This window comes from Trematosphaeria pertusa (assembly GCF_010094035.1).
Source record: "Trematosphaeria pertusa strain CBS 122368 unplaced genomic scaffold BU26scaffold_1, whole genome shotgun sequence".
Classification (NCBI taxonomy): Eukaryota; Fungi; Ascomycota; class Dothideomycetes; order Pleosporales; family Trematosphaeriaceae; genus Trematosphaeria; species Trematosphaeria pertusa.
In genome coordinates, this window is record NW_022987212.1 from 819,227 (window position 1) to 832,207 (window position 12,981).

General features: G+C 55.0%; 4 protein-coding genes and 1 non-coding gene across 5 annotated transcripts; 1 reads left to right on the forward strand and 4 right to left on the reverse strand.

Annotated features, from left to right (window-relative positions):
- Window positions 1-47: 47 nt before the first annotated feature.
- Window positions 48-3,905, reverse strand: BU26DRAFT_413579 (tyrocidine synthetase 1; the record flags this gene model as incomplete). Its single annotated transcript, XM_033823025.1, has 1 exon — window positions 48-3,905. The coding sequence occupies one exon, from the start codon at window positions 3,903-3,905 to the stop codon at window positions 48-50; it is 3,858 nt and encodes a 1,285-aa protein (XP_033690801.1).
- A 1,070-nt stretch (window positions 3,906-4,975) lies between these two features.
- Window positions 4,976-7,619, reverse strand: BU26DRAFT_526455 (GMC oxidoreductase; the record flags this gene model as incomplete). The annotated part of the gene is made up of 4 exons (XM_033830704.1): window positions 4,976-5,256; window positions 5,584-5,961; window positions 6,090-6,315; window positions 6,369-7,619. 4 exons carry the CDS (start codon window positions 7,617-7,619, stop codon window positions 4,976-4,978), a joined length of 2,136 nt encoding a protein of 711 aa, XP_033690802.1.
- Window positions 7,620-8,810: 1,191 nt separating this feature from the next.
- Window positions 8,811-9,636, forward strand: BU26DRAFT_557301 (polysaccharide lyase family 3 protein; the record flags this gene model as incomplete). The annotated part of the gene is made up of 2 exons (XM_033832438.1): window positions 8,811-9,180; window positions 9,236-9,636. 2 exons carry the CDS (start codon window positions 8,811-8,813, stop codon window positions 9,634-9,636), a joined length of 771 nt encoding a protein of 256 aa, XP_033690803.1.
- A 961-nt stretch (window positions 9,637-10,597) lies between these two features.
- Window positions 10,598-10,669, reverse strand: BU26DRAFT_t5. Its single transcript has one exon. It is a non-coding gene; the product is annotated as a tRNA-Met (tRNA).
- Window positions 10,670-11,103: 434 nt separating this feature from the next.
- Window positions 11,104-12,962, reverse strand: BU26DRAFT_471638 (sphingoid long chain base kinase-like protein). The gene is made up of 3 exons (XM_033825389.1): window positions 12,679-12,962; window positions 12,571-12,627; window positions 11,104-12,521 (listed from the first exon to the last, which is right to left on the reverse strand). Exons 1-3 carry the CDS (start codon window positions 12,836-12,838, stop codon window positions 11,206-11,208), a joined length of 1,533 nt encoding a protein of 510 aa, XP_033690804.1. The 5' UTR covers window positions 12,839-12,962; the 3' UTR covers window positions 11,104-11,205.
- Window positions 12,963-12,981: the final 19 nt, after the last annotated feature.

The following is a 12,981-nucleotide window of genomic DNA, read 5'->3' on the forward strand; positions in this document are numbered from 1 at the left end:
GCCCCTTATTTCTTCCATGTTTTTCTTACCCAGCAAGGCTCGATGGTTTAAATGGGCTCATCGCGAGGCTCGATCAAGATTTCATTCACGGAGACGTGCTCCGGCTGCTTCAGCGCATAGACGATCGAGTTGGCCACGTCCTCGGCGCCCAACACCTTCGCTCCCGACGGCTCGCCGTACTTCTTGAGCGCTTCCGTATCAGTCGACATACCTAGCAGATCCGTGGAAACATTGCCAGGTTGTACGCTCGTGACGCGAAGCCCGGTGCCAGCGGTCTCGAGACGCAAGCTTTGTAGCGTGGCTTCAACGAAAAATTTGCTGGCTGAGTAGACGCCCAGGCCCGGAAATACCTTTCGGCCTGCGTCTGAGGAGATAGCGACAATGTGGCCCTTGCCACGGCCGAGCATAGCTGGAACTGTAGAGGAAATACAGTTCAGCAGGCCTTTGCAGTTTACGTCGACGGTGCGATTCCACTCCTCCGTCTGAACGTTCTTCATCATGGTGAAGTACATGACGCCCGACACCGAGATGAATATGTCGATAGGACCCAGCTCCTTCTCAGCTGCGCTAACAAGCGCTTCAACCTGCGCTTTGTCCGTAACGTCGGTCCTTTGGCAGATAACTTTGCCCTCACGCACGACCAGTCGCTTCTTAAGGTCCTCGAGCGCATCTAAGCGACGAGCAGCGAGGGCTACATGACAGCCTTCTCTTACGAGACCTGACGCAGTCGCGGCGCCGATTCCGGAGGAGGCACCCATGACGACAGCGACCTTCCCATATAGTGGTCCTCTCCGCGGAAGCTGCCCGGACCCACCTTTAGCATTCTGGCTGGTCGGTGGTTCATCAAGCCAGCCGCGAGCATACCAATGGCGAGTGTATGTCTCAAGGAGAACCTGATCGACTTTGGGGCGTTCTACAACTGCACGGAAAGGCCGTGTTTTGGCGTTATCAAGGACGACGATATCTCGTAAGAAGGCGACACTTGGCATACCGCTGCGGAGAATATCAATGGTAAAGGCACCATCTCCTCCTTTGACTGAGCCTCTCTTGTCGTCCCAGAGAGCAACCCACTTGTCGAACTGGAGTGGCTGTGTGGGATATCCGAGCTGAGTGAGATCTTCGAAGACCGCACTCGTATCTACAGGTGTTGGATCGCCCAGGTGGAAGATAGTTTGGCCCACCTCAGTCTGATTGCTGAGATGAATCATCGCCTTGCTCACAAAGTCGACTGGAGTCATCTCGGCTCGCCAGCCTATAACGTCTGGGTGGTAGCCGATCCGAACAGATTCCACGATCAAGGCGGTAAGGAGGTCCCAGGCGTTCGAGGCGCCCGTCTCACTGTGCCCACTGATCGTGCCTGCTCGATGTACTTTCACGGGCAAACCACGGCGACCGGCTTCGAGTACGAGCTGTTCTGCTACCCATTTCGTTTGGCCATAGCCATCAGCAAGTTTCTCCGGAACATCGTCTACGTCGAGCATGGCATCTTCTGGCCAACCTTGCCGGCCGGACGTTGGAGGAAGAACGCCATTAGTGGAGACGTATTGCACCGTGGCTCCACCCCGGCATGCAAGACGCAGAATCTCCTTAGTGCCGATAACGTTCGGAAGGCGCAGGGCGGCATACGGATACACGAGGTTGACAGTAGCTGCGGCATGGACGATCACCTGGACACGGCCGGCGAGTTCGGCGAATGCGTCCGGAGAAAGACCGAACCGCTTTCGAGACAAATTTCCGGGTAGGATTTCCACGCGTTCCATAATCAGGTCGCTCCATAAGCCGAAATCCAACAAATTCCTGCGGATTCTTGCAATACCGGCAGGCCGGTCATCTTGTGAGGCGTCGTTGAAACGTACAAGGCAGATAATCTTAGCAGATGTGCTGTCCAACAGGTCCCTAAGCAGGAAAGCCCCCAGGAAGCCGGTCACACCAGTCAACAACACAGTTTCGGCATCCTTCAATGCGCATATCTTTGCATTAACGGGTTGGATATCCTTGTCGAGGACGGAATCAGCTCGCAAAACGGCAGGTAGGTCAGCCTGTACCGCTGCGGTCTGTCCATCTCTGACGGAGCGGACGGTGTCAAGATGACCGTTGAGAGTTGCAGGATCTGCCAGACGGGCGACCGGGATCTTGAGGCCGAAAGTGTTGGACAACCGTGCAGCAAGGTCCGCTAAAGAAAGGGAGTGACCGCCGAGGTCGAAGAAGTTGTATTCAGGGGTGATGGAGCTAGGCTTGATGCCCAGAATCGCCGCCCAGATCTCAGTAATCTGTTTGGTATCGATCGGATCCTGCTCAAACGTTGCTCGCTTGCCCGTCGGGGACTTGGTCCTGGTATGTGGAGGGGGTAGACGCTTCAGATCCACTTTCCCAGAGACATCATGCGTTGGAAGCTCTTCTAGCTCGACCCACCAATGGGGTATCATGTAATGCGCGAGATAAGGTTTGAGTATTCGCCGTGCCGTGAGACTCCGACCTTCATTGTCGATTTCAGCTTCAGGACGCTCTGCGGAGGATTCCTTGTCCCGGACAATGTATGCTACCAGTTGCCGGTCCATTCCCTCGCCATGGGCAATAACTGCACTCCGGCTCACGGCAAGATAGTGCACGATTGCGTTTTCGACCTTGCCAGGAACGACTGAATAGCCACGGAGCTTGATCATCGCCCCAACGCGGCCGGTGATCTCTAGAAGTCCAGAAGGTAGCAGGCGCGCCTTATCACCAGTCCTGTACATGCGGGCACCAGATTTGGAGCTGAAGGGGTTGGGAGTGAAGGCCTCTGCAGTGGTCTCCGGGCGGTTGAGGTATCCTCGCGCGAGTAAATGGCCGCCAACGAACAATTCGCCATTAGTACCTGGCTCGACCCTATGTCCGCCCTCGTCGAGGATATAGATGTACTTCTCATCTATTAGCGGAGGACCCACGGGGCAGTAGAGAGCATCTTTGCTGATCTTGTCGAGCATGTCTCGAATATCCCCACAGGCGATTTCATGGGTCTCACAAGCGCTATAGCAGTTGAGCAAGCGAGCATTTGGTAGAGCTCTGATACCGCGGCGCGCAAGGTCAGTGGTGACTACTTCACCATTCAGCCAGATGGTTTTCAGATGCGGAAGCCTAGTGCCAAGAGACTGATGCCGGGATAGGATGGCTGCGAATAGAGTGGGCGTGAATAGGGTCTCAGTGATGTTCTTGGAGGCCAGAAGGTCCACGAGCATCCTGGGGTCATAGCTGGCATCGTCAGGGACGGCGACCACTGTGGCTCCCCGCAGGAGAGGGCGCAAGATTTCCCAGACGAAGAAGACATTGCAGGCCACACGATCTCCCGGTTGAAGATCCGACAGGCCAAATCTGAGATTGTAAGATAATACGGCTGCTTTGTGAGAGTTCGCTATGCCTTTGGGCTTCCCTGTGGTCCCGCTGGAGTAGGCCACGAAACTCAGACGGTCGAGGTCGGTCTCTTCGGGTAAAGGGGGAAGCGCCTTCTCATCGACATGGCCGTTGACACCTGGCTGCTGCTCATCGACGATGACGAGCGGCACGCCCTCTTTGATCTTGCCCACTTCGGCCCGGATCGTCACTAGGACGGCAGGACGAGCGTCGTCGATGACATCGGCTAGCAGATCAGGCGGATACGCAAGCTCGAGCACGAGAAAAGCGCCGCCGGCGCGAAGGGCCGCCAAACAGGCGATTACATAATCAGCGGACCGTGGCAGCAAGACGCCGACGAGGCTATCGCGACCAACGCCGTGGCTCCGGAGACGGTCAGCGAGGGCGGCGACTTTATCGTGGAGCTGGGCATAAGTGTAAGTATGCTGCTCGTCCTCTAGCGCAATAGCATCGGGGGTAGCGTGGGCTTGTTGGGTGAAGAGCGCCGAGAGGTCCTTGGTGATATCGATAATGGGCATCGTTGTTCGGGTTTGACGGGAGAAGGGTTCATTGTGAGGTGTGGCGGTAGACATGGCGGTTGACGTATATAGCCGACCAAAGGGCCAGCAAAAGCAAGAGAAACAGGGTAGTAGGAAAATTGCCTGCCATTGACTGTTGGGACGCTTGACCAGTTGCATGCTTCGCTTATCGCTTGGCCCTAGTCTGGATTGCCCTAGCGTTTCTCTGCCGATGACGTTATTCGGTTGGCGTCGCCTTCGACGCCGTTGCATCCAATCTTCGCGCTCATTGAGCCAGCCGTCCTCACGCGGGCATTGAGAAACGGAAGCGCTTCGCTGAGCTGTCTTGGAAGACGCCGGAGATCATCGTCGATCGACATGCGAGAGACGGCCGAGCATTTACAGTACCGGTTGCGGGCTTGGCATTCACGGATAACCGTTTTCTAGCGCATCGTCGCATTCCGCTAGCCGCATTGGAGGGCATCTACAGGTCGCATAGGATACAGAGGTCGCTCGCTGTCGCATACAGTAGGAGCTGATAGAGCGGTGTGCCAATTGATCCTCTTTGAGCATTGTTAGCCTGAAGTCGCCCATGAGAATGTGCCTGCGGACTCAGAAGCATCAGCAGGCGGTGTGATCTCGCCAACACATTGTACGAGAATTCTGCCCCTATGGCGTCCGAGCATGTACCTTAAGTCTGGCGAAGATCCCAGAATGAAAGCGGCAAAGGAGCACGCGTGGTATTCCAGAACGGGAGGCCCACAGAAGTCGCGAAGGGTTGTGTGGAATCTCCGCCTGCCTCGTCTCATGCGACGTACGTTACCCAGCAGGGTCGACAGATGAAGTACGCCAGCTATCCTGCCCGTAGCCAATTACCCGGATAAGCAGGAATCGGTCGTGCGAGTGTTCCACGATGGATTCATTTTCAGTCGCTTGGGTGGACTACTGTGGACGTTAGACCGGGGGCATAGTCTATGCGCGCCCTGCTTTCTGTCAGCGGGAAGGTGTGCGCTCCGGAGCAGGGTCGTACAGACGTCTTATGAAGGCAGGCAGAGTGTAACTCGGACTGCCATATGATCTGAAATGGGGCCCTACGGTTTGCCCTCAGCTGCACGCCCAACGAGCGCCGGGCGCCAGGCGCCAGGCGGTCCCCGTGGCAATTGTATCCATGCCAGATATCCTCTCTTCATGGAAGAACCGCGGCAGCAACGCATGGAATAGAGAGCGTCGTCGAAGCCGGGAGGGTCACGTAGAGATGACACAGAGAGGCGTGGGCGGGGCGGGGTAGACATTGCGGTCGCGTGCGCTTGGGGGGATGCAGGACAGGTCGTGGGTAGACTTGTGTATCCGTTCGCAGCATCATAGCTAGGTACTGTCGCACGCGAGCTTTGAAGTTAGTATCAGCGAATTTCCGTTATGCGACGGGGTGGTCGTAAGTGTAGGAGAGGAGTGAAGTGTCCGCTGGCTTCATCATGACACGGCCGACAGCCAAGATGGGAAGGCAGATCCGGCGGTGGGTCGTGCGTCACTCCCGGCACCGTCATCTGTCCATTGATTTACGACACATCTGTCGACCACCCAGCTACAATTCAGCCGAGCGCTATCCTATCATTCTTCGAGGGTCACTAACGCTAACGCTACTCAATTAGGGACCGTTGAGCGGCACATGTCTGCGCTCCAGCTTCACCATCAAATCTACCGTCATCCTGCTTGATCAGATCCGCACCCTTCTCCGCCACCGCATATGTAGTCGCCATAATGTTTCCGCTAACGTGGCCGGGGAACACGCTTGCATCCACTACCCTGAGTCCTTTCACGACCCGGCCGTTCCCGCCCACGACCCGGAGCCTCTCGTCAACCACTTGACCCATAGCAGCAGTGCCAATAAGGTGGTACTGCGTCGAGATGTGATTCTTCACGTATTCGACTCTTTGCTCCTCTGTTTCTAGACTATTCTCAGGAGGAGGCAGGATACGCTCTCCAAGCGACTTCTTGACGAGCGGATGTTTCGATACAGCATCGAGCCACTTCAGACCTGCCGCGAGTATCTTTGCGTCACACTCGCTGCGGAAGTACCCTACGAACGGACGGTCATGTTAGCAAATGCTTGAAGTGAAGGGATCCCATCAATTAGAGGTCTTCATGAATAGCATTTCCGAGCCAAACAACGAGATATGCGGGAGTGCACCACGACATACGACATACCTGGATCAATAACTGGTGGCTTGAGCGGATCCGATGACGAAATGTGCACACTACCGCGTGACAGAGGATGCTCGAGGCAGATCAGCAGCGAGACCCTGTTCTTCCCATCTGGAGGCTTGCTGAAGAACTGAACCTGGTCACTCCCTGCGCTCACATCCAGCTGGCATGGGATGCAGAAGGTTTGCAGGTTCGCAAATGTCGGGTCTGCTAGTTGGTCGACAATTACCTGTCGATTTCATCAGCACAAATTGAAGCCGTTTGAGGGTAAGGCAGCCTGACCTTCTCTTGCGCTTTCTCGAAGGGAGTCTTCGCCAGGCTCTTCTCCTGGATCTCTTGAATCATCCGCTGGACTCCTTCTTTGCCGACTATGCTTGCATAGCTGACGAAACCCATCAACATCCCTGGACTGCCGTACGGACCATCGTGTGTTGCCTCATAGATCTCTTGCTGCGCCTTGGCATACTCCTCTCTGTGCAGCTCATCCAGGCTCAACACACCTTCCTTCAAATCGAACAGCATACCGCCGAGTACATGATCCTGGAAGTTGGCACCGACGGTCTTGTTTTCAATGACGCACTCGACGCCGGCCTTCCGAAGGACTTCCCGATCTCCAATCCCTGATAGCTCTAGGAGCTGAGGAGTTTGGATGACGCCGGTGGAGAGAACAGTCTCTCTGCTTGCTTTGACGTGATGGAGCCTCCCCGAATGCGCAAACTCAACGCCCACTGCGCGCTCGCCGTCCAACAGTATCCGAGTAGCGTGCGCTTCGGTCAGCACGCGCAGGTTCTTTCGATCCAAATTGGGACGAAGGTACCCGGTAGCAGCATATGACCGATTTCCTGGGTCGGATGAACGATCCACGGCGCCCAAGGAAGAGTAGAAGCCCATATGGTCTCCACTCCAAGCATCGTTCAGTGTACTGGTCTTCCCGCCGACTTCGTATGCCGCTTTGCAGAAGTCTTCCTCCATGGACATATAATAATCATTGAAGCTGGTATGAATTGGCCCATCGCTCCCATGGAAGCTCTCCTTTGCAGCGTGTGGCATAAACTGCTTGTCCGTAGGCAGGGCTGCTGGATCCGGGATATCGAGCATCTGATGCTTACGGAAATAGGGAACCAGGTCATCCCAACCCCATCCCTTGTTGCCTATCTCGGCCCAACTGTCATAGTCTTTCCGAGATCCCCGAACGTACATCAGATAGTTAATTGCCGAGCTTCCACCAAGAACCTTCCCTCGCGGCATGGAGTATGTCTTTCCGCCGGCATTCGGCTGCGGAATCGAAGACATGCACCAGTCATACTCAGGTCGGCCGATCAAGCTTGGGTAAAGACACGGAGTGGAGATTTGCTTGTCGTCCATGCGATTCTTCCCTGCTTCGAGGACGCCGACTTTCACAGCAGGATTCTCGGTCAGACGAGCGGCTACGACGAGCCCGGCTGTTCCGCCCCCAACGATTACATAGTCGTAGGTTTGAGATAGAAACTCTTCGAGGGAGCACAGTGCAGGCCCGGAGTTTGCAGGAGCCATTGTTGGAGCAATTTGACACTTCGTGAGGGCAGCAGATGAACAAGAGAATATCGTGTACAGAGGCTGACGCTGCAGCTATAGGTCATCCCTCCCCCGCATTCTGAGGATCCGCAAACCCGGAGTGCACCATTCTTGCTCATTGCGCCGCTCCTGAACGATCCGTTTGGAAAGCGTCCGGACATAAGATGATCGTCGGGATTAGTATTGCGGGGAAGCCTAGAATGCGGGGCAGGTGCATGCTGCAGCACATGATCCCAATGGCTAACACAAACTGCAGGTAATCTTGAACCTTGGAATGTTGTAGAAAATGTCGAGTCGTACGAAATAGCAAAGCAGTTGAGTCACGCTGTCGCATGACTAAGGGTCCTAGGACCTTGGCCTCTGCGCGAGTCAGTAACCTCGTGAGATTTCCGCGCGCATAAACGACCCGCACTGTTTCATGGATAACGCAGCATCGCCGACACAAGGCCGCGGAAGATTACTCTTATGTGGAAAATGGGACTCTACGGGACTTTAATCTACTCTCTTGCAAGCAACCGTTCGGCACCAACAGCCTTCGTTTTCGATGGCTGCGGCGAGCGCGCAATTGACCGATTGACAGGATAGCCCTTTCCGCCTCCATCATGCACTCCGCCGTCGAAAGACGTCCAGCGGCTTGGCATCGTTTCCGATCCTTCCCTCTAATTGGCGGAGAAACATGAGGAACTTCTTGAAACGTTCGTATATTGATCGCGACCCCCAAACAGGCTAGCGCTATGGGTCCTCCCGGTACGATAGGCATAGGGCTGGCCCTTTTCCAAATGAAAGAGGAGCCTTTCCGTTCGCTACCGCGCGATAAAATGCTCCGACCATGGCGGGAGCCAAGAGCAGCCAAGAGCGACGTTTCCGAAGATAGATGTTCCACGGTTTCAAGCACGCGGTTTGTGAGAGTGGTGAGGGATGGTGCCGGGAGGACGGCCTGCTTTAGGTTCAGGAGATGTGGATAGGCGGTGGTAGGTATAAAGGTGAGATGGTAGCCTCGAAGAAGAAACCACTCTTCACCGAGCCTTCTATTCGTCGTCTTTCGTTTGCTTGAAGCAATTCTTTCTCTAAGGTACTATTCCGTCCGTTCCAGGCTTACATTCTCGTCACATATCTTTTTCCAACGCTTCCACTTCCATCTACCAACCGCTCCAACCACCAACGATCACCATGAAGGTCTCAGTCGCTGCTTCCATCCTGGCTCTTGCCGCCTCCACCGCTGCGTCTCCTGCGGCCCAAACCCCGAAAGACTTCTTCAACCTCCTGAAGCGCGCCACGCTGCCCGTTCCCACATCCCAGGGCACCGTCACCTACGATGCAGCCGAAACCATCTCCGGCACCTTCGACGGTGGCATGAAGACCTACGGCCGTGGCGTCGAGTGCACCGGCCAAGACGAGGGCGGTGATTCTGACGCCGTTTTCATCCTCGAGGACGGCGCGACGCTCAAGAACGCTATTATCGGCGCGGATCAGATCGAGGGCGTGCACTGCGAGGGGTCTTGCACAATCGAGAACGTGTGGTGGGTTGCCGTGTGCGAGGGTAAGCTCCCATATCCCATAGAATACACAATTCAGTATGCTGACAACTTGACAAGACGCCCTCTCCCTGAAAGGCGACGGCGACGGCACCGTCTCCGGCGGCGGAGCCCAAGGCGCCTCCGACAAAGTAATCCAGCACAATGGCGCGGGCACTGTGACTATCGACGGCTTCACCGTCATGGACTTCGGCAAGCTGTACCGCTCGTGCGGCAACTGCAAGAACAGCGTCGAGCGCCACGTCGTCATCACGAACGTCAGCGCCTACAACGGCAAGGTGCTGGCAGGAATAAACTCTAACTTTGGCGACGATGCGACGATTAGTGCGACGTGCGCTACGGATGTCAGCACTATCTGTCAGGAGTTCGAGGGTACTACGCCCGGCAACGAGCCTGAGGAGATCGGGGAGGGGCCGAGTGATGCGTGTATTTATACCGAGAGCGAGATTGCTGCTTGCTAGTTGGGCGCGGGAGGAGTGGTGGTTTTGGTGGGATAGGAGGGGTCTGAGGATCCAGTGATAGTTTTGCGGAGCGCAAGGGGAAGGCTTTGAAAGCGCATTCTTGTATATATTTACTTCGCTTCGACGCACATGCCGTGCATGCACGGAATCTAATTGCATCCATTACTTTGCAAGGAGAAGACAAGCCAAACGCGGCGAAAGACGTTTAGGCGGTGAACCACCACAGTGATAGTGAGAACCTCCACGGACATTAAACGAAAGCAACCAACACCATCTAAACGCCCACACCCTGAAAGCGGGTATCTCCTACGCGCCGTCTCCCTCGCCTTCTCTCCAAACGTAGGTATTTCGATGGCGCGGGTGTCCACCGTATTATTCTTGCACTCCACGCTGAGCTTAGAATGTCTTCGGGGTGCTCAGTATAAAAGTGGCATAATATCATACATATATTCCCTATTACCAAAACCAGGCTTCCCCAGAGTCCGGTAGAGGGGGAATGGACACTCAAGATCAATCTCCTCAAACCCCGTTTGAGGAAAGAGCGCGCGCCAGCAGGTCCGGTTCTGCTCTTCTTATATCGATGCCCCCAGAATTCCTGGGGTTATTGCGGCTTGCGGTGGTACGGCATAGAGAGTGCGAGGTATTGGTGCAAAGCCCCTGCGCCTGAGGAATAAGGATATGCATGGGCGCCTGTGGACGGCTTCGAGTCTAGAATCGCAGAGACGAGAATGCTCTTGCGAGAGAAAAAGCAACTCTCGTCTCATTAAAAGCATGCGAGCATGTAAACCCGTTCCAATCCTAACGGGTTGGGGCAAAAACTCTAAGACATAAAGAAACACTCGACTTAACAGAAGACCAAAAGTAGACAAAAAACAGCGCCTAAAAAAACTTGCACCCATCCTCCCTCTCACCCCATCCCTCGCTCCGCCCCAAAAAAAAAGCGCAAAAAAAAAAGTATATATAGCTTCAAGTGGTTTCGATCCACTGTCCTCCGGGTTATGAGCCCGGCGCGCTTCCCCTGCGCCATGAAGCTTGAGTTGTATTTGATTTATGATTTTTTTCGACGACTAGTTAATATATATACAACACAACGAATTAAATTTGAATTTGCAAAAGCTAGATGCTGGATTTTGGCTCTGTGGGTAGGCGGCCGCGGGGAAGGTGCGAACATGAATGCTGAGGTGAAGGAATTTTCTTTCTGAAAGAAGGGGGTGACTCATGAGGGGGGCGCGCGCGCGCAAGTGTTACATCACACCTCAACCTGCGGAAGCAAACGGAGGTTAACCGCACGAGCTTAAGCATTAGACGAAAAGCAAAAGCACGGGAATGTTTGGAAGGATATTAGACGAAAAGAATGGCACTTACTTGAAGGAAATGCATATGATACATTCAGCTCCTCAGGATATATATAGTCTATACAAAGGACTAAACCAACGATACAACACCGTCCCCAAACGCCAAATAGCACCCTGAATCCCTTTCCAACCCATCGCACCTGGCTTGAAATAGCCGGCTGGCTCCTCTGGTATCTACAATCCCAGTCCTATACACGCGCTCCCGACCAACCCTTCACACCCCCTTTGCCTCAAACATATGCCCGCTCTTACTCAACACTGTCCCCAACCCTCTATGCACTTCTGCTTGGAACGGCTCAAAAGGTACCCTCTCCCCATCAATACTAATGTACCCATCCTTTTGATTCTTCGGGGTAATCCGATACGCGCTGATCTTCTGGTAATCCACATGCGGCAAGTCGAAAAACTTGTGCTCTGCAATCGCCAGTAGGGTTTTGATAGAAGTAAGTCGTGCAATGTCACCGCGGACGCGGATCAAATCGAGACAGCCGTCAGAGGGGAGTGAGGCTGGGAAGAAGTTGGCATCGGGCGACATGTACGCGAGGTTTCCGGCGTAGAAGTTTCCGAGGTGGTCGTGTGGGACGAGCGTCCAGGAGGATGGAAGGGGGTCATTGATGGTGCCGTACTGGAGCGCTGGGAGGCCTGTCCCCGCAGGTGGAAGAGGCCGGGAGTCGTGGGTTAGAGGAGGTTTCGAGGACTCGGCGCGGTATACTTCGCGCACCGCGGCCTTGTTGTCGTGCTCTACTTTGACGGCGATGTCAGCCGGGTAGATGGTCTTTCCGAGGAGCCGGACGAGGAAACCCCATGTGAAGCGCGCGCTGCCCATCCATCGTAGATGCTCTGTTGCGAGGTCGGTTTCGGCAACAATGCCCACAGACTGGGAGAGGAAGGAGAGAGTGCGTCGGTCGCCCTGGGTCACTGAGACCAGATCCAGGGGTGTGCGGAGTCCCTTTACGACAGCAAGTGCTGCGAGGCTGGGGCTATCCGTCCCATTAAAGTTCAGACTCATAGCGTTCCCGGAACCGCAGGGTAGTTGCGCGATGGCGACCTTGACCAGCGCACGAGCAGCATCTTCCCTCTTGCTCAAGCCGTTCCAGACCTCGTGGGGTATACCATCTCCGGAGCAGCAAGCCACGGCGTCATACGCTTCGATATCCAGATTCTGCCCAATCTCCACACCATGCCCGCTGTACTGCGTCTTCTCTACATCTAGCTCACACCGCGCGGCCGCAAATATCGGTGCAATGTGCTTGTGATACATCTTCTGCGCGCCGCCCTGCCCTCCAAACGGGTTGATGAGCACCTTGATGCGCTTCTGCCTCTGGGAGGCCCCGTACGCGCGCTCCAGCAGCCTCTCCATCCATCCTTCTGTCAGATTGCTTTCCGGCTTGTCTAGTTTGTAGCTAATGATCGCGGGGCGGACGACTTTCTTCGAAACGTTATGCGCATAATGGATGATGATCTCTCCGTCGTCGGAAGTCTCGGCCCAGAGGATATTGAAGAATGGTATCGAGCGAGTGGTTTTATTCTCTGTTCATCGTCAATGGCATGTAAGAGGGCGCGCGAATCGTGAGCTTACTGCCAGCAAGATTGACGCCGCAGCAGTTTGCGCCTCTGCTTTCCAGCAGCTCTTCATCTAGACGTCCCGTAAGCGTACACCCCTTTCGCAGTTCAGCAGCATTCTCACCTAACACAACCAAGGAATCCGTCCCCAGCGTCAGTGAGGCATTTCTGCCCACGGGCAGCGTGGCGGGGACATTCACGGCGAACGGCGGCTGCGACAGCGGGGTGGAGGTACCGGCTAGCGAAGGGTCCTTGAAGGGGTCGTCCTCCAGGATGGAAGCCATGGTCACGAAGAGGCACAAAGGAGGGATTGCATCGCGCAGCAAGCAAGAGCGATGTGAGCGAGAGGAGTGAGGTCAGCAGGAAGCGTGGCCCATAGCGCGGATGCTCCAAACTGGATTGGTGTTACAAAGAATGAGGAAACAAG